At 39.8% G+C, this 20,670-nt stretch overlaps 1 protein-coding gene across 18 annotated transcripts in view; it reads left to right on the top strand.

Moving 5' to 3' along the window:
- The window catches only part of neo1a (neogenin 1a), a 210,264-nt gene that overhangs the window by 143,899 nt on the left and 45,695 nt on the right, over window positions 1–20,670 (top strand). For all 18 annotated transcript variants that reach the window (XM_008404716.2, XM_008404713.2, XM_008404711.2 and 15 more), the window contains 2 exons: window positions 1,274–1,428; window positions 2,896–3,016. In XM_008404716.2, the coding sequence (XP_008402938.1) occupies window positions 1,274–1,428; window positions 2,896–3,016 (276 nt within the window). The remainder of the gene's footprint in view (window positions 1–1,273; window positions 1,429–2,895; window positions 3,017–20,670) is intronic.

Raw genomic sequence — 20,670 nt, 5'->3', positions numbered from 1 at the left:
AACTGAAAATGTTTTTATCACCCTCTACCGTGAATTGGAACCGTTTAAATAAGCCGAACTAGACCGAGTTGAACCCCTCACCTCCTTCCTCGCTGACATTTTCTGGTTTTTAACTTGTAAAGCAGAAAGAACGTCTTGCGGTCATTTATTGTTCAGCTTCTATTAAGTTGCCCCGCTCCCTCCGGCGTTGCTCCATGTGCTGCAAGTGGAGCAGGGGAAATACGCACCAGATGTGCAGAGGGTGCATCTCCAGAGCAGAGAGAAATGAGCCAGTTTTTGAACTGGAGAAATTGTTCCTTCTTCAAAACAGTCTCAAGTGGATGAAGAATGGCTGTGTCCACTAACGCATGTGTGTCGGAGTAAATTAGCCATCACTGCATCAAGCGGGGAGGAGAGAGGGTGAAGGGAGATGAAGACTTGACCTCATAACCCGCTGCTACACTGTATTAAGCCGGGAAAAAAAAACGGACCTCGTCCTCCCACCGCCGCTAATAACCAATCATCTTGTGCGGATTAACGCAAAATAGGTGCTAATAACTCTCTATAAGAAAGGCCCAGGAGGATGATGGGAAAGCGTTAGACGCCACAACTCGGCAACAAAACACTCGTTTAAATTGTGGTCGGCGAGGTCACGGCTTATCACGAAATGTGCAGAGGCGGTAAAATGCGCGCGCACACACGAGCGCGGCCGCATTTCTTCCCCCACAACATGTACAGTCCAATTACAGCGAGAGACGAGGCCCGGGCCCGGCGCTCCCTCTGACCTTGTTGCAGGACAGATTGATGAGGCACCGTATCGCCCCAGCAGATCAAATATCTCCTCTCTGACCCTCATTACCAGGTCTTGAAGAGATCTGCAAGTGCCTCACTCAGACAGCGGATCATGCTGTTCTGGTAGCCGGGCTGCAGTTATTTTTCATCCGTTTCTGCATAAATAAAAGCAGAGGTCACCAAACCTTTCATCCACGCGTTAAAGCAGACACAGCTGGCCCGACGAAGCAGGAAATAATTAGATAGCTTTTTTTTTTTTCCTTTAACTTGTCTTGTTTGCTTTTGTTTTGATCATGTAATGAAAGAGGGAGGGGGGGAAGCGTGGGGATCGTTTGATGTGGAGAGTTCCGGTTCAGAAATTGATTTGGATTTCCCTGGTCTGCGCTGAAAAACTGGAAGTCGGAAGTTTACGACGAAAGGATGACGAGCCGTGTTTGTCCTCTGTTTTTTTTCTTTTAAATAAAAAAAACATTAACCCTGTTTTTTCTTCTGGACTCCACAGTTCCTCCCCAGTTTGTGAAGCGGCCCGCCAACGTCTACGCCCACGAGTCCATGGACATCGTCTTCGAGTGCGAAGTTTCGGGCTCGCCCGCCCCCACCGTAAAGTGGGTCAAGAACGGAGACGCCGTCATCCCCAGCGACTATTTCAAGATAATTGTGAGTTCACTTTGTGCTTGATCATTACCTAACTGTGAGTACTTGCTGGCAGATTTATTCAGTTTTTGCCTTTTTCTCACAGTTGCATATTTCAGATCATCAAATGAATCTTTTATATTTCCGTGGAGGAATTTTAGAATGTGGCAGAATCGCTTTGGAAGACTTTCAAGCATGAGCAGTCTGTTCAAGGTCACTCCACAGCATTTCTATCAGATTTAGTTTCAACTTCAAAACCATTTAATTACTTTTTTATTTATGATTTTGCTTAAACTGCTGGTGTGCTTTTGGATCGCTGTTCAGCAACATAACCCAAGTTTACGCGAGTAGGAGCTGAGAGCTGAAAATTGTCTTTCAGGATTTTCCAGTAGAAACCACAAATCGGAGCTCCATCAATTAAATCTTGTTGCTCAAGTTCATCTGACTGTCACTTTTTTCTGAAATGCTGTTAGTTTTGCCCTATATTTGAATTTTGTCTCTTGATCCCAATATTTTCCAAAAGGTCTTGTGTATCCTTTTTGGCAAACTAAGCTGGATTTTGTGTCCCTTTAGTTCAGCAGTAGCTTTGATCAGGGGTGCACCGATCACTGTTCCATTTAGATCTTTAAAAAGCAGATTCTCATTTTGACAGATACTGTTTTTTTTATGTACTAACTAACTAACTAACTAACTAATGTGTCAGTATAGCAACAAAGCTGCTAAGTCAGCATCAGGGAGGTTAGGATGTGACCTGGTGGACGAGGTCTAGCAGTCAGCTGTCTCACAGCAGAGCAAAAAAGTTTCAGTGACTGATTTTCAGACCTTTGCACAGGTGGATAAGATTGGTGGATAAAATTAATTTCACATGCAAGAATTGGCCAGTCACCTAAAATTAAGAAAATTGGCACCAATCGGCGAAATGATCGATCGATTCACCTCTACTTTTGGTATCGGTGCTCTCCAATCGATGGCATTTTGCTCAGATTCTTTGCAATCGTTGACCCTAACTGAAGGGATTCTTTGCAATCGTTGACCCTAACTGAAGCATGTTAAGGCCCGCAGTTCCTTAGATTTTGATCTGGATTGTTTTGTGACCTCCTGCATTAGTTGTCGACTCACTCTGGGGGTAGTTTTGGTAGGCCCAGCCATTTTCTTGTACTCAAGGAACAACATTTCATACTTAACAAACTCATAAGAGCAGAACTCTGGAAGTTTTTATAGATTCCTCAAACTGCAGCACAATCACTCATTTCACCAGAAAATAGAATAATCTGCACCGTCAAACAGAATAATGTCATTTTATTCTTGAGCCTCTAAGATGGTGAACAAACGTCTCTGTTCTTGTGGAGTATGTCTTCGCCTTGGCACTTTCTCTCAGCCAACTTCACATTGTCAGAGATGTTTTGTTTCAGTCATTTCTTGATTCTACAGATCTGACAGAGCTGTTCCATTTTATTTCTATTTTCCTTCCCCTCGTCTTTTACTCTGCAGAAGGAGCACAACCTGCAGGTTCTGGGTCTGGTCAAGTCTGACGAAGGTTTCTACCAGTGCCTGGCAGAAAACGATGCCGGCAACATCCAGTCGAGCGCGCAGCTCATCATCTTGGATCACGGTACGCCACACACTGAGACAAATAGTGTGCAAATCACATTTGTTAACTCGGGAAAGATGAATCAACTCCTCCTCGGGAAGATGACAAAGCTGCAAAATTGCTACAATGTAATCAATATCACAGCCAGAGTCTGATCGGGTTTTCGCACAGCTGCACAAGGTTATTTAGAAATGCAGGCAGGATGAATATCAGCAGTGATTATCTCTTTGCTTGTTACACCTGAGTTTTCACCCAGGGAGAGGAGACTACTTAATGCTTTACATCTTTGTGAAAATGTTTAACACAATCCCAAACAAAACCACAGAAAGGGCAGTCGGCTGTTTTTTTTTAGGAAGACAAACGTTCTCTTTCCGAAACCTTTCAGACATGAAAGGCCGAGCGGTCGGCTCGCTGTGCTGCGTCGCCTCTTTTAAAGGTGCGGTAATTGATTGTTGGGACTCTGCACATCTGTGGAGATGGAAAACAACAACAAAAAAACAACAACAATGATAGGAAATCTTAAGGGTCCTGTTAAAACAGAGGCGAGTCTAAAAACAGAAGGATGTTCTTTTTGCACGCAGTCCGTTCTACATCCAGGGTTACAGAAATGTTTGTGACACTTAAACTCCAAAAAATCCAGAGACGGTGGATTTTCAGATGTTCTTTTAACAAGAAGATGTTGCTCGACAAAAAAAAATGATAGAGGAAATACATTGGGAGAATAATTTTAAAGTGTAAGAAAGAAGCAACAAAATCTTTCAGCATTTCCAGTGCTGACTATAGAATCGCCCACTGGTTATTTCTGGAAAACACTAATGAAGCTTTTCCACCAATGCGGTCCAGAGTTCATTTCAGTTCTTGAACATTATTGTGAACCAGTGTCGCGTGTTTATACTGAAAGAACAATTTTCCCAAACACCAAATCTGATTCCAGTCAGACACAGTGGATTCCTGATCCTTTAACAAACGGTGAAGTCACTCGGTGGTAAAACTGAAGATGATGCAACAGTCAGCATGGTGGCAAGCAGGAGGCGCACAGGCCATCCGCCATCTTGCTTTTACGCTCTTTTTCCATGTTGTGCCATACTGCCTGTTGGTGACGCATGCTTGGTTGTCAAAGTAGATGGTAACAGGCGTCGGCTTTCGACAAAACAGCAAACCAGATCTGTCCTAGCATTGTTTTGGATGAGCATTTGATAAGCACATATTGTTTTTCTGTGCATTGTTTTGATTAAAAAACATTATTTTTGACAAGATTTTAAGACATTAGTGAGCTTATTCATTATTAGACATTATGTGGTTGCAAAAAATTTGGTTTGAGCCCATGACTGCACCGAGGTTACCTGAGATGCTGTTTGATTCTTAACCTCATTGGGTCTTGATTGTTGATCCCTGACCATTTATACTTGGGATCAGAAGTAGTTGTGTCTTTCTTATCTGCATTAAGCTGGAGGACATGCTGACGCTTCTGCTTATTCTCAGTATGGACAATTACATACAGTAAATGTAAGAAATATTATGGTAGCCTGGATTTATGAAGCTGTGTGTTTTCAGTATGTGGTAGGAGACGGTATCTGTTATGCTCTACTATCTTATCTAGGGCAGGAAAGGTACAGTATGTTGAATAAAAGCAGTCTTCCTTCCAACATATATAGAAAAATTCAAACCAATTCAGCAGACTACAAAAGTCCAACCCACTTCAATCCCTGTCTTATAAAGAACTTTCTGCTTTTAAAGTGACTGTAACTTTCCGGCTGCAGCTTAAGCATGGCACATTAAAAGCAAAAGATTAATTTCAATTTCCAGGAGTTTCAGAGTGAAACTAAAGTAGGACAAGGACTGGAGATAAAGATCAGATACAAGAGAGAGAAATTTAAAAAAGCTAAACAAAAGAAAACACATTAATCGTTGTTTTAAAAAAAAATATTTTTCATTCCACTAACGGCGACAGCAGGAGACAAACAACTTGAATTTAAGTGAAACACACTTCTATGAATCACAGAATATGAGTTGGGATATATAATAGTGATAAATGTAATTAAGACAAAGCAACACTTATCAAGCAGAAATCAATTTTATTGTCTCTGTCATATCCTGTCGAGTTCAGTGACGAAGTGTAATCAAGCATGACCCCAGCCCGACCCGGCTCCACTTGAAGCAGGTGGTAAATGAATGAGCGACTGGTGCCACCCCTGGCTGTGCCGTCCCCACTGATTGGAAAACATTAAGTCAGAAATAATGATGACCCGCAGCTCACTGTGTATTTGTGTTTGACGCTATTGATAAGAGTCAGGCTACTTTACATGGCCCCAAGTCTTTTTTTTTTTTGGCTCCCTCTCCTTTTTGTTTGAGTTGTAGATAAATGGAATGAATTACAAAGGCAGCTGGCCTTGTACATGGAGGTCTGCCTTCAGCAAAGCTTTGAAGGAATTAATCTCTTCTTAATCCACAAAGAAAACACAGAGAATCTTTGCCTTTCTTGCTTCTGTGAGTGTTTACTGCTGCATCAGAGTAAATCTCGCCCTCCTGCACCTGAACCTCCCTAATGTTTTCATCAGTTCACTGTCCAGTAGTCATCATAAACTGATTGAAGATTTTGACAAAATGAAGGTTTGGGATGATGATGATTTTAATTCAGTTTTCTAACATTTTTCTCCCCTTTAAACAACAAACTTCAATTAACTTTCTTGGGATTTCACTCGATTGACCAATGCAAAGTGGGGAATTTTATGAAGTGGATGGAAACGGGTGGGACATGAACTTGTATTCAGAGCCCTCCAAATAAACCAGAAGTCCTTTATTTAATAGAGTTCGCCTGTGTTTGATTTAATCCAAGGAACCCAGACCAAGGAACCCAGTGGGCCGTTCAAGGAGAATATTAAAGCAGATGGGTTGCAAAACATCACCCTGAGCTCTGAACATTTCACTGATCAGGCATCTTCATTCTCTTCTAATAAAAAAATATGGTACAACTGCAAACTTGCAAAGAAACGGTTGTCCACCTGAACTTACAGTATATTGAACAAAAGTGACCTGAGAAGAGAGCCATGAGGAACTCCTTATGCCGTCTTTGTTCCATCATATGTATAGTAAAATCCAAACCAATTTAGCAGACTATTTGAATACGGAGTGTAAATACGAAGTAGAAAGTCTATTAGAGTATGCAACAGAGCTGAGACAGGAGCAGAGGTTCACCTTGTAGGACAGTAACCCTAAACATACAACAGGAGCTGTAATGTAGTGGTATAGAGAAATGCAAACAACTGTTATTTGGAAACAACCTTCTTGTCTGTACTGACATACTCAAAGTAGAACTATTTACTTCCTGAATGAACACCAAACAAATTCATTGGATTTGAGGTTATTTTTTCCACAAATCAAGTGCAGTAGTAATCATATTTCTCTCCATCAAAGTCTCTGTTGACATCTCTTCTGTTCATTTTGACTATGAAAGCATAGAGTCCTGAAGCCATCTGTCACCCTTCCTCACACTATTCACTCTTCCTGCTTTTCACAGCCACCTGCTCCCAGCAATAATCCAGCGCACTGGGCTTTGTATTAATTGCGCTCTGTTTGATATCTTCTCCTTACATGGACACCTCCCCCCCCGTCACAGCTGGACATCTTTGTCCACTTCACCAACCCTCCACGGCTGCAGTCAGGTGTCCCGCTCGCACCTGCCGGGCTCAAATCTTTCCAAAACGGAGCCGGGCAAACAACCCGTGCGTCTGGCTGCCTCGCCGTTGGCTGAGATAAGCCGGTCGACTCGCCGCTGAGATAGTCGTCTTCACCCCCTGCAGGGAAATCGATGGGCGTGGGCTGCATCTAAATACCCAGCGTCTGCGAGTCGGCTAATATTCATTAGTGCCATAATCTTTGCATCTTGACACCGCCAGCTGCAGTTAAATGTGGATCAGGTGATGAATCCCACTTGTGGGTGTTTGCAGTGGAAAAGAAAAGGTCAGCTGTTAGCGTATGTGTACCAATCTGGATGTTATTTATAGTGATACGTGCTCAGCAACAGTCTTCTTGTGTACGGCAGAGAGCTTAGGCTGCATACAATTTGTACTGTTTGTTACATGTTACATGCCACAAATCTGCTAACCCGCTAATGAGCTAGCAACGTACCAAATTTATTGGAGTAATTTAGCGTTTTTGCTAAATTTAAAAACACTTAGCTTCTCCTAAATAAATGTTTTCAGATAAATTCTAGAGTGCTAATTAACTTGGCAGTTTTATAATCTTTCAGCTGAATAAAGCTATAAATGTGTTGAAGTTTTGGTTATTGGCTTTTAAAAATTCTTTACGTAGTTAGACATTTATACTGTTATTTTGAAGTGGGTGAAGATTGTTTACGCAGCAGATCTGTTTCCTCTTCTGACGTTTTCTCTCCCTTTATTGAGCAATTTGGAATATACAACAAACAAACAATGTTCTTGTGATACATGATGATTTTCAATATGTTTGAATTTAGCGCTTTAGCGTTAGCCTCAGCTAAATACTATGTTGCTATAGGGCTTTAGCATTAGTTTAGCTAATGTGTAGAGTTACTAACATTATAGTTAGTGGTTCCTACCACTAACAGGCTGATATAGTAAATATTCAGCATTAACATGATTATGACTCACTTTGGATTAGTCAAAACCCAAAGAAGGAAAATGAAAGAACTTGTGTTTTGTAAGTGCAGGTGGCATTGTTTTTTTTAAAAACAGACTGGTGTAATTTTGTGGCTTGAGTTAGAGTTTAATTAATCTGAAAGATAAATAAGTATAGAAAAAAAAAGTCCTTTCGAGTTTAAAAAGTCAAAGTCCGAGGATTAGTTCGTGCCACAATGGAATCACTCGAGGTGCTTGGCCGTTCCTGACTCATGTGCAAGATGAGTCGAGTAGTTGCAAACAGATGTGGACAAACAATGGCTCAAACGCTAAAATAAATGACCTCAAGGTGACCTAATTGAACCTTGTCATGCAATCCCTTTCCATGTTATTTTTCTCCTTTTAGTCTTTTGTTCTTCTATCCAGACGTTTCAGCTTTTTGTTAGCTTGATTTTCCAGTTCCAGCCGATTTTCGCTGCAGCTCTAGAAAAAGTTGATGAGGAATACGTAGTGGGATTTATTCCTTTTTCTCTTCCATATAACACCTCTGCCTATCTTTTTTTTCCTCACCGAGCTATAAATACAACCTCTAATGGGCGTCGCGCTCATGTTTGATATTCGCTGTCCTCGTGGAGGCCTTATCGTCACAACAATCCTGATGGAAGTTGGTCAGCTGCGGAGAGTATTGCTATTTAAGGGATTATCGTCACATGTCATCTGCAGATGGCATGCAGAAACAACAAGGCATTTTCCAGGCACATGGGATGTGTGCAAACCAAATCAAGTAGGCTGCAATTACTGCTTTAAGGAGACAAGCAGCATTTTTTAAAACTTTTTTATTTTTTACTTTTTCTACAAAGAATACAGAAAGACTAGGGCTGGCTCATTTGGAAAAGTTGGATTTCTATTCAGAGGACATGTATTTTCTTTCATGTTTTGATTTGATTCAGAACATTTCTCTCTTCTTTTACATCCAAATGTATAAACAAAGATGAAAAAATCCAGTCTCCACTGAAGCTTATGAGCTCAAAAAGTGTTAGTATAAACATTTATGACCATAAATGTCCTAACGTATTTCAGAAAACATGGGGCAAATTTGCATTTAGAAAGAAAAGGTGCCTTCGCTCTGCTATTATTCTCCAGCATAAATTCACGATGTACATTCATTTGCATCTCGATACCATTACTTCTTTCTTTTGTTCCTTCCATTTGCTAAAGTGTGAAACTCCCTGCATCTTTTCTTCATTTTCGTAGCCGTTCCCACGGCTCGCTTGAATACAAGATGTGGCATGTTAACGATGGGAGTGCAGTGACGTACAGGAAGTTGGACCTACACTTGCCCACTCATACGATCGGATCTTCATGTTCTTCCAGCGTGTTTCAGCTGAGGCTGTTGAAATTCGTAGAGTCAAATGAATTAAAGAAATCCTTTTTTAAAAAATCATGTTTGCGGCTCGAGGCTGTGCAGCAGGAACTTTACACCCTGATTCAGGTGTGAAGATGACATATTTCTGATGCAAATGCATCTATTGGAGCTTTTTTATTTTCAACAGACACATGTTCCTGCTGCCTTTGATCCCTTCCACCTTTCATTTCTCGCTCTACCTAAAGCACTACTTTATTTCCTTGTTTTACACTTTCATTGCTCTCTGCCACAATTAGTTTCCCTCAATATGGAAATTTATTGCAGCAAATGCTAGCATCTCATCTCCACCATAGTTTCCTGCTTTAAACTCGAGATTCGTGTGTGCCTTTACAATCAGAAGCTCTGCTTTAAGAGACGCGGAGGACTAAACACAGTCTTACTTGATAGCTTTATAAAATCAGTAACTTTAGTGTAGATTTTTCTGTGAGGATAAGCATTTTTAGCAGCCAAACAACACCTAAACCATTAGTTGTTTGATTTGATGTGTTATAGGGAAAGGCGCGCTACTTCTAAATGAAGTCCACATGTGCTGTGATTGTAAGTTAATGCATGGCACATTTAATCATTCGTCAACTTTGCCTGAAGCTGCTTTGCTACAGTTGCCATATGAAAAAGGACATGAGATAAAATGCTCTGGTTCTTTCCCATCGTAGCCACAAACAAAATGTGTGTCTGTGTTGGTGCTTCATATAAGATAATCTAACATTAATTAGAAATATAAAAAAAAGGTTGCAGTTAGTTTTTGCTATTAAGATAAATTTGAAGTGTTGGAACATCACCAAATACTTTAGAAACGCAATTGTTAGTTCTCATCAATCTGTGAAGAGTTTTAAGGCAATTTAAAGGCGTTAACATTCGAGACAATAGCAGATATGCTCTGGGGGGAAAAAACGTCCCAGAAGGTATTTTATAATTGGTGTAATACCAATAATTTAGAACGTCCAAAGGCACCATCTTCAGCCAAAACCTTCTTTTTACTCTGCAGTTCAAGGTTCTGGGTAAACACAAAATTGTTTCTAGAAATGTCCTTGTTTACACAAAAAGAAACTACCAACACAGAAGAAGGTGTGAAGGATGTGCTTCTTTTCACAAAGTTACTTTTTGTTCATCTACATAATTTCCAGCAGAAAATTGCAGTTTCCATGGTAAGCACAGAGGTGGAGGGCTGATGGTTTTGTTTTATAAACTGTCATGAACTCCTCGTTATACTAAAGTAATCAAGGAGTAAATGTGAAGCCACGTTTCCAATGTGGGTGGACACTTATTTATTGTGAAAAAATTCTTATAAGATTTTTTTTTTTTTTTGTTGAAATACATTCTAATAAAAAAAAACTAAACTGCCAGCATTATTGGAAATCTTATTTTTACTATTTTCTTCAATATTTATTCCTCAATAGCAACAATAAATACCAGTAAATTTTAAAATGCAGTTACTCTGTGCAGATTAGTGATTAAACTCTCACTTATTTAAGTAGGTAAGCACCCTGTTTCAAATTGGAATGATTTTCAAGAGCAGTGTTTGTGCTCGTGGCGCTCTGAACGCTGCGCCATGCAGTCGCAGCCAAACAGTTACCAAAAAACTAAGTAATAAATAGTTTTTTATTCATCATTTTTATTGTCATCACAACAGTACCAGTAAATATCGCAATAACAACTTTTTGTTCCCAGTAGGTGAAGCTTGTCTAAATAGGCGTGATGCTATGGGGAAATGTTCTTAAACGCTGGAGTTGATCAATGTTTATGCACTAGCTCAGCCAATGGTTAAATAATGTGTTGAAACAAGGAACTGAAACAAGGAACTGATTATGGTTCGTATAGAACCATAATCTAAATAAACGGCGACGATCAAACAGATTTATTAGCCAGATAATCATGATGTGATTTATTACACACTTATGTGACTGTGTTTCCTCAGAAACAACTTACTCAAATACTGAGTGCAGAATAAACACAGACTGGAAAGACCCGATAGCCGGAGGCGATTCTTTCAACACAGCGAGCATCAAAAAGACAAAGGAATCAAACTCCTATAGTTATCTCGGCCTTATGGGGCATTACTTATTAATTTAGCCCCATCTGATATGTGCAGCAAATTTGTACCGTGAGCATGTAATCAAATATTAAGAATCCATTGTTTTTGACTCAAGCACCAGCAATTTAGTTTTTAACTTTCACAAGAGATGCTGCCTACTTGCCTAGATATTCCGCAGTGAACACTTGCAACAATGCAGCCAAGGAGGGTTTTGTGTACAAGCATGTCTTGATGCTTGCTCTTCATATTCTCCGTTTTTCTATTCTTGAAACAGACATCGTGACGTGTAGGAGAAGTTGAAATACAACAAGAGACTTTTCAAAGATGTTCTCTTATGTCGCTGTTCTGCTGTCAACGTACCATCCCACCTGCTAGTTTTGAGGGGGGGAAAAAATCATATGATATAAAATGTAACTGGATCACGATTAAACAACAAAGAACCAATAGTTTCCATTTCAGCAGGCAAAGAAGTGAGAAAAAGAGTAGATTTGTGACTGACAAGTCGCAGAGGATGGATTTTTCCCCCCCCCTTTCTTTCTACTGCTGGAGAGCACCATCCTTATTCCCAGTTCAAATCAAGAAGTGAGAATGGGCTGCTAAAAGACCCCGCCCTCCTGCCAGACTCGGCACGGAATAAAAGCCCAGACGCTCTTCAGGGAATACGGTGTGCTTCATCATCTGCTAGCAGGGTCAAAACCAGGCCAGCGGGAGCCGCCGCGCGACGTTGTGAGCCTGTGAATGTGTCAGCACCGTGTTTTCCGCTGGCGTTGGAAGTGTGGCCTGAACAGCAGGCAGTCGAGTGGAAATCAGCAGTTAAACAACGTGGGATGAGGACTGCTGGAAATCGCATGTTACGCATGCAAGTTACTCCACAAATACGATAAATTTCTAACCTTTGATTCAAAACTTCAGACAGGAACACACGAGTACATCAGTTGCGATTTTTTTATCTCTTTTTGGTCTGTTCAGTCAGTCATATTTGACTTATAGAGGTTGATAGTGGCATGAAATGGTGGTCAGATGGTAGAAATGCTAAAGTTTTGACATCACTTCCTGTTATGTGCATGCAGTTTTTGTTATGTACTGCATGTGTGTGCAAAAATATATATGCTGAATGATCCAACTGAGCATCATCATTCAAGTTGCCAAATATTTGGCGGAAGATGAGGCTAATATCTTTGGTTCACAGCCGCTTCAAGCATTTGACATGCTGAGGTGAGATGCATTGCGGCAGATATTATGAGATGATGAGAAGAATTTTCTTGTAGCAATTGGGTGATTCTTTTTTTTGCGGCAACATTTCGGCCTCAGGAATTTTGAAAAAAAAAAGTATTAATGTTTTAAGTTTTAAATACTTTGTTACAACACTGACATGTTTAACAATAAGAAATTAATAATGGGCAAGCTCAGGATTAGATGAAGTAATAATTACATGTGTTTTTTTTCACCATTGTCCCAGAATGTGTTCCACCCTGTTATGAACATTTACATATAGACCACAAATAGTTAAACATTTAAATTTAGAAAAATAATGACTTTTTCTTAAAAAGAGTGTTTTACTATATAATATGTTTTATTCTTGAAATTGTAACACAACATGAAGTTACAAATCATTTATGACTGTATTGTTTACTCATTATTACTGACAGCATTGAAAATATTGGTAATTTAAAAAACTTATACCAACATTTGCATTTATTGGTTTTCAAATCCCAACATGGCACAGAAAAATTCACAGTACTTGATGTTTCTGTAACAATATTTAATAAAAACGTGTGGAATGGAACATAACATGGTGGATTGTCCCATAACCGGGTGGAAAATCAATGTTTTTGATTCTAAAATCTGACGATTTTCATTATTAGTTGCAGGATTGGCTCTTTCAAGTCAAAGTATCAGTAGAGTATTTGTCCTGGCTCTATTTGGCAAAAACAGGTGATATCCCTGTTGTGGATTTTCCCATGACAGGTACTCATTGTTCCCATCACAGGAGTCAATGGGGGTAACTAGTGAAATTAAAACAGACAAATGGCAAAGACATCTGATAATACCTCAGACTACTTTGCAACTCTATTCCATCATCTGACATTTTTTTATTTGACTTAAAATTATTACTTTTCACCCTAATTTCTACCTTGTTTGGTTCATGAACCTAATAGGGTGGAAGTTTTCTAACTAATCTACCTGTAGCTCTTTATGTGGTCAACATTTAGCTAGTTAACCTTCAACAGAATAACAAACCTTTAATGACTAAATCTAATATTATGTTTTTTAAATTCTACTGAATAAACACTTTTCACAATCTTTCCTAACAGGGTGGAACTTTAAGCTTTACTCATACAGGTTTAACATATTTAAGCTAAGAAAAAGTACAGAGATAGTGACAGTTGAAGCTTATTTGTTTTCCATGGTTGAATTCACATCAAAACCAATTGATGTCACTTACATTAAATGGTTTTGATGGAATTTTCGATGTTTTGAAGGCAAAAAGGAAACATCATAACAGGGTGGAAAGTTAGTACTGGGACATGTATAGTATGAAGAAAATATCAAATAAGAAAAATAGTTTCAGTAGATTCAATTGCATATTAAAATAAGGTTTAGTCCAGTCAATCAACTTATTGAAGAAAAACACATATATATTTTATAGTTTAAACTTCATGAGGAAGTCTATTGCACTGCACTTGGGACACAATGAAATTGAACATGTCGGTCACCAAAAAGGTGTGTAAAGAACAAAATAATATTTAAAAGGCATTTCATTTATATTTGAATAATGGCAAACATCTAAATGTATAATTAAAATACTTTGTTGTAAATATTTGGCACATTTTACAAAAAATAATTGTTAGCAAAACATGGAAACATGGACATGGAATGTTGCCACAAAAAAAGATTCACCCACTTACCCCCATAATATTTGCCTTGCATTACAATAAATTGTGTTGCACTGGTGCATATTTGCAATGTACCGGTGATGGGATCTCATTTAAAGCTTTTAAAAATGTAGAAGAGGACAGATTTTTATGGATTTTCTTATTTTTAGGCTCTTCTCCCATTTAAGGGCCAATCACACATCACCAAGTATGGGATTCATGCTCAATAATCCAGCTTTGCAGCGGTTGTGCCTTTATCAGAAGTAGCCGAAATCGGATTGCAGAAAGGTCGGGTGAAGATCCGTCTCATCTTTATATTTCATCGCTACGTTCTCAGTGAAGATCAAAGAAATATATTTGGAAAGTAATAGGAGGGGAATTCTTTAAATATTCTCTCTCAATAGCTTTCTTTTCTTTTAAACAATAATCTTTTTTTCTCCCCAAGCTGCAAGCTCCCCTGCTGCTTCCTGGGATTTAGTTACACAATACGACATCCTCAGAACTGCAGGATAATGGGAAGTTTGACTATGTGGATAATGCAATGAGGCAGAGATGCTTTATTCTATACGGACATAAACACAGATTAATGAGAAACTTTGGGATATTTGGGCTCCTAACATTTTCTTGTGACTGCGCCAAAACAAATTCTTCATCTTATTTCAAAGGCGCTTCGCTCTTAGTTTGGGGGTAGCCAGTTATTCTGGGTCTCTTTTTCATAGCTGTAACTCCCAAAATTAATTATTTCAGTAGATGTGATGATGATGAACTACAGAATAAAGTGATTAATCGAGAAGAAGGATGGGAAGCCTCGAAGGGAGAAAGAGTCTCTCATTACCAGTCAGTGTAAGTTGATAAAGTGGAGCCAGAGGACTTACTCTCACCTCCAGAAAATGCAATATGAGAACATTGATTAAAAACTGAATATCGGTATCAGTTGCTCTCACCAAAAATGGTTAGTATGTAGCTTACAAGCTGCCAACATTGAAGAAATATGGGGAGATTGTCAGGTTTAGACGTTTTGCACTAATGAATGATGATGAGTCGACTTTTGTTCCATAACTCAGAGATGCCTACGTAGGTCGCCGCAAACTCGCAACCACTATGAACTGTAGAGGCACATATGGGATTCAGGAAGAAGTGTGATTAGCTGTGTTTCCATTAACCATGAAATAGAAACTATGAAAATAAATTTGCTTAATGGAAACCCGGCGATTTTGAAAAGACTTACATTTTTTGATAAAAGGTTTCTGTGCTGGGATGAGGTGGTTTCTCAGACGTATCAAAGTAGATGCACTTCACTGAATTGCAATGGAAACACTTTTTCGCATCACACAACTCGTGATCAACAGCCAAAGGTTACTACTGCCGAAAACCACAAAGAAGACGATAGGAAGAAGTCTCCATTGTGGTTTGCAGTTTGTTTTTTTCGACACTGTAACACTGTAACTTATGCATATGTAGCTGGTCGCAAGTATAAGGGGCTTGTTGCTCCAACACCTGAATAAGATGCCAAAGTCTCCTCTGATGGTTTATAGATGATGAGCGCCATGGCTGACTTATGAATATATTTAATGTAGCTGCTTGCATCCGTCGCCACAGGGATATTTAATGACATGACACGTGAGCAAGGAATTGTAATTTTAATTTTGTTTTGGGTAGGGGAGTTACAACTGTTTTGTATGTAATGGAAACACCGCACTTGCGAAATTGTGTTGTTTTTTGGGGACGGGGGAGGGCTTCACATTAGCACAATATAGTCAAAGATTTGCGCTCAATTGTAATGAAAATGCAGCTATTGAAAACCTAAGGGTTTAATACAAAGCAAAGACAGCAGCAGCAACAGAGAGGAGAACTAATACCTTTATTACCTGAGTCCGCTCTGATTTTAATTGTTTTTTCTAGTATTTTATGAAGGCCGTTCTAGTTATGAGAACCTCATTAGAGGCTCCACTGTTTACATACGTGTGGGAGCAGCGTGCCTTTATTTTCTATACAACCCAGTCCATCTTTTAACACCGGCTCATCTGGGAGTGCCGGTGTGATGTTTCTGGACGAGGACAGTCCTCTGGGTGCAGTAATTGGAAGTAGCAAATGGCACAAAAACATCACTTTCCCTTCACGCCCTTCCCCTAGCTGCGGGCTAGCTGACCTCTGCGAGCGGCACCTCCGGAGCTGCAGCTTTTTATTTTCCCACTGCTATCGCCCCGGCACTCCCTCTCTGCGCCGAGCCTCCCACTTTCCATAAGCCGAAAGTGGAACAGGGAGGAGGATCGCAGCGGGACGCGGGGTGCCCCCGCTTGCATGCGCGCGCGGTGCGGTCGTCGCTCGTCAGGAGGTTCCCGACGCAGGGAGGTCGCTTTTAATACCGGGAGTCTGATTAGCGAGAGTGTTTGTTAGAGGATCTTCAAAGAGGGGAGTTACAACTGCTCTCACTTCTGCAAACATCCTGTTTGACCTTTTCAGGCCTTTTCAACATTGTTCAGCTCCACTCACTTTATACATGAATTGTTGCCGCCATACATACACACGCATGTACATAAACACACTGCTACACATAGCTTTCTGGGAAATCAATTACTTTATTCCAGGCTTGCGCTGTTCCCCTCAGAAAGGTTGAATTGTGTTTGTGTACCTCCAAGGTAATAAGATACAAAGGCTGGAGGCAGAGCAGACAGAGAGCTTGTTTCCAGCGCTGGCCATTGGCGGTTAACGGCTCTGGAGATGTGGAGCGTTTCTGGAGGTTTTTTGTTTTTGTTTTGTTTTTTTTCCTTGATGTGCTTGAAAGGTGAGCCCAAGAGGCCTCATTGCCGTTCTCTGAGTGAGCATGTGCTGCACGTGATGTGTATGATTCCATATTTGAAGTCTGGGGACAGGGATGGGGGCGGTGGTGGGGGGAGCGGACACAGGCAACGGGGAGAATTACGCTGCGTCTTAATTTGCATGTGGAGTCGGTGCGAGCAGCAAGGCGTTGAACAGAACAAGGCAATCGGGGCCCAGATGAACTCACCAGTGGCTCAAGGATCAAGGGGGGGTAAACGTGTTTGATGTTGAAGGGATGATGTATGTACACACAGAGGATGATTAATTATTGATGCACCCGGCCCCTTTCAATTATCGTCCTCGCTTCCAAACGGGGCGTTTGTTTGTCCATGTGTCGGGATATGTCGATCCTCTGGGCTTTCCTCGTCTCGGTGGATAGACAAGTCACCAAAGTGACTTATTTGCATATTACATATCTAGAGACCATTGAAGACATGCAGTCATAAATCTCATTCCACATCAGTAAGTGATGGCTGAGGAAGATTTTTCAAGTTCTGCCTTGCTTTATTTTACACAAAAGCTTTAGTTTCTAACACCTAACTATTTCATTATTGAATTATGAATGAAGGAAGCTAGCTAGCTAGGTAGCTATCTAGCATGAACTCAACAATAAATCTGCATATAAATGTATATAACGCACTAACTTAGGGACAAAATGAGCTAGCTGAGCTAAAATGAGCCAACTGAGCTAGCCAGCTGGCTAACTCATTTTGTCCTTTAATCGTTTATTTGTAAAAAAAAAAATTAAATGAAAACTAATTAGGAAAATAATTTTTGCCCGTTTTATATTTTTACAATTCAAAATGAACACAAAAAATGTGTATTGAAACTAAATATTTATAGCGGTTAATTTGTTATGTGTGAGGCTTTTAAAGTTTCAGTAACTCGAGCATTTCAGTGTATACTTCAGTTACAAAATGGAGGCTGGTGTTGACTATTTATGTTTTATTTATTTATGTTTTATGTTAGCTTTTCTGCAGCATCATTGTGCTTCTGAGTTTCACAAAACATATAGAGTATTATGTTATCAGCATATAAACTACAAAAACTGGGACAAACACACGACTGCTTCCTAACACACTGCTTTGTAATTGCATTTGGAATATATACCACCAAGACTAAGCCTCCAGATATAGGTCTTTTTTTGTTAGCTCCTGTAGCTGTAGGCAATGTTCTTTAATTTTTACATGTGTGATGTCTTGGTTCATTCTGTGTTGCAGTGTGATGTCTTAACATATGGTTTCCATTTTCACATCTCCAGTTACCCACTTTACAGTTTTACCAGAGAGTACATATCTCCAGGAGTAAATACAAACACAGTCAGCATCGACCAATTCAAAACATCCCTCTTTCCCAGAAAGACTCGCTTCTGGATCAGAAATTGAAGTTACGTAAATGCAAAATTGAATAAACTGTGCTATCTAAGAAGAATTTGCTGCAGGACAGCAAAAGGCTAAACTCTCTTCACTAACAAACCAAAACATTGAGCTGGCCTGTGGGGTTTGGTCGTTTGATAAACAGCTTTATTAAAGTAAAATCGTCTCATGTGCAGCTTCAGCTTCCCCACATGGCATCCAGGAGCAGTTCTTTCAGATGGGGCCCCTCATGTTACATTTGGTCTCTGGGGCCACATGAGAAATAAAAACATCTGGGATCCACTCCAAGGCTTTTAGAAGAACATTTGGTGTTATTCTTTTATTTATTTTGGCCTGCATACTTTGTGTTGTTTCAGATTGTGACAGTATAACGTACTCTGTCCATCCATCTGTGCATCTGTTTGTCTATTTGTACTCTTAAAAAGACATGGAATTGGGTTATAAAAATGTGCAGGGATCCTACTTTTTTTTTTTTTTTTTTTTACCAAATATGCCTTGGAGCATAATGCCCAGACAATGCCGTCTGATACTTCTGTCGAGTCAGTATGACACAAGAATGCTTTTTTTTTTTCTTTGAGGATCATGTCAGCGATTCAGCGCACCTTGTCAGTTTAAGCTTTTGTGAGACTCAAGTCGCTCTTTAATCTCGGCTGTTGGTGATTATCACAGCAACAGGGAATGTGTGCAGCCGCTGATATGCCTCCACCCTTCAGCAATCTGATGCTGGTTCTCCGTCAGTTCCTTTTTTTTTTTTTTTTGCCACTGATTAGATGTCTGAATAAGGCCTTCGTTAGACTTGTAGTCCCATACAGTAGAGGAGTCTTCTGTGGGAGCCGTAGTTGATTATTTCAGCCTTTGTCGGTGCTTGTATCACATTTTTTCGTTTCTCTTGTAATGCTTTATGGGTCACAAAGCAAAAACTAGCTTCAAAATATTTTTCACACAGCAAAGGAAAGATCCTGGCGTAAAAGAAAGCGCTTTCTGTGATGTTTTTATTTTTTTGACTTCCCTCATTTCTCTCCTCACCTCTCATTTTGGCTTCGCTCGACACATTTTTCTTCACTTTCTGACTTTGTCGGTGCATTAAGGAGCTGCTCTCATGTCACAAGCTGTCAGGCTGCCACGTCTTTCCTATCTTACCTTTACAGAGCAGAGATAAACTAGATGGCTGAGGAAGAAAAAACATATATATAGAACCATAATTGTCAGCAGTGGTTCCAGTAATAAACCAACAATTCCTCCCACGCATTCTTGTGAAGTCGTAAGAAAAACGCTCAGCTCTTGTTTACGATTCATTTACATTCTGATAAAGAAACGTCTTTTTTAGCTTGTATATTGTTTTTTTTTTTTTTTTTTGTAAAACGAAGATGAAATCCAGGATTTCTCTGTAATTACTTGCGAGCTCCATTTAGCCTCGTCATCACGTAACTATCGCATGTTTGCATGGAATATGACAAAGTCTTGACATTCTTGTGTGATTTATTTAGCTTTTTTATGCCTTTTATGAATGTTCCAGTGGAAATGCAGGAAGCTAATGTAGGGGGAGTGAGGTGAATGTGATGGTAGGCTGACAGTTTTAATTGACTGTCTTCTTTGTGCCTGCTCTCTGCAGAGGACCGGGCCTTTTGAAAGTGCTACGCGCTTTCTTTCGCTCCGTTCAGGCCTCTTTTCTCTGGAAGATAAAAGTACTGATGCGGTAATGGACCATTAGCATTGTGCTACATCTGTCTCTGACGCCATCATCATTACCGGAACCACATTTAGACAAGAAAATCAGTCCTGAGGAGAAACCCATTTAGCAAGAGCCTGGCACAACCCGCTGAATCCTCTCTGGAGAGACTTTCTGTAGTTACAGTCTTGTGTTTGATTCTGACAGATTCGGTTATGGGTTGAGAGGGCTGTTGTTCGGTTAACAGGTTTTATGGATCTGGTCATAATACAAGTACCAGGTTCTAAATTTATTACAGGTGTACAAAAGCTACACTACCAGAAGCCAAAGAGGAACGGGGAAAGAAAAAACCCTGTGATTCTCTTGTAAAATCGAACCCGCTTCTCTTTATTAACCGTTTCCTACTTGGCATTATAGTAACTGAAAAACATAATACAAACCAGATAGTTTTTATTCTGACTTATACTCGTCATCATCCTCTTATCCGGAACCGAGTCATGGGAGAAGCAATACTCAAAAATCAAAATATACATAAATTAGATTTACACCTTTAAAGTAAACCTTATGAGCATATAAAGTCGCCAAACTTATACTTGTTTTAACTAACATTATAAAGCACATAGTTTACCCCTTGAAATCTTACTGCATATAACACATCAAACTGTGCAATAAACAAGAGCAAGCATTGTGCTCATTAGCTGCTAGTGCACAAAACAGCCCGTAAAAATCACTAGCATTTTTGCTAGCTTAAAGGTAATCTGCTAAAACACCTATCTCCAGGACAAAGTGCCTTTCTCAACAGGTTACAACATTCAAAAGCACTTCACCACATTGGGTAATGCTAAAGAACACAAGTAAGAAGTGAATGTATTGTTTAGGTT

This window comes from Poecilia reticulata, linkage group LG3, assembly GCF_000633615.1.
Source record: "Poecilia reticulata strain Guanapo linkage group LG3, Guppy_female_1.0+MT, whole genome shotgun sequence".
NCBI lineage: Eukaryota > Metazoa > Chordata > Actinopteri > Cyprinodontiformes > Poeciliidae > Poecilia > Poecilia reticulata.
This window is presented reverse-complemented; position numbering and strand designations above follow the sequence as displayed.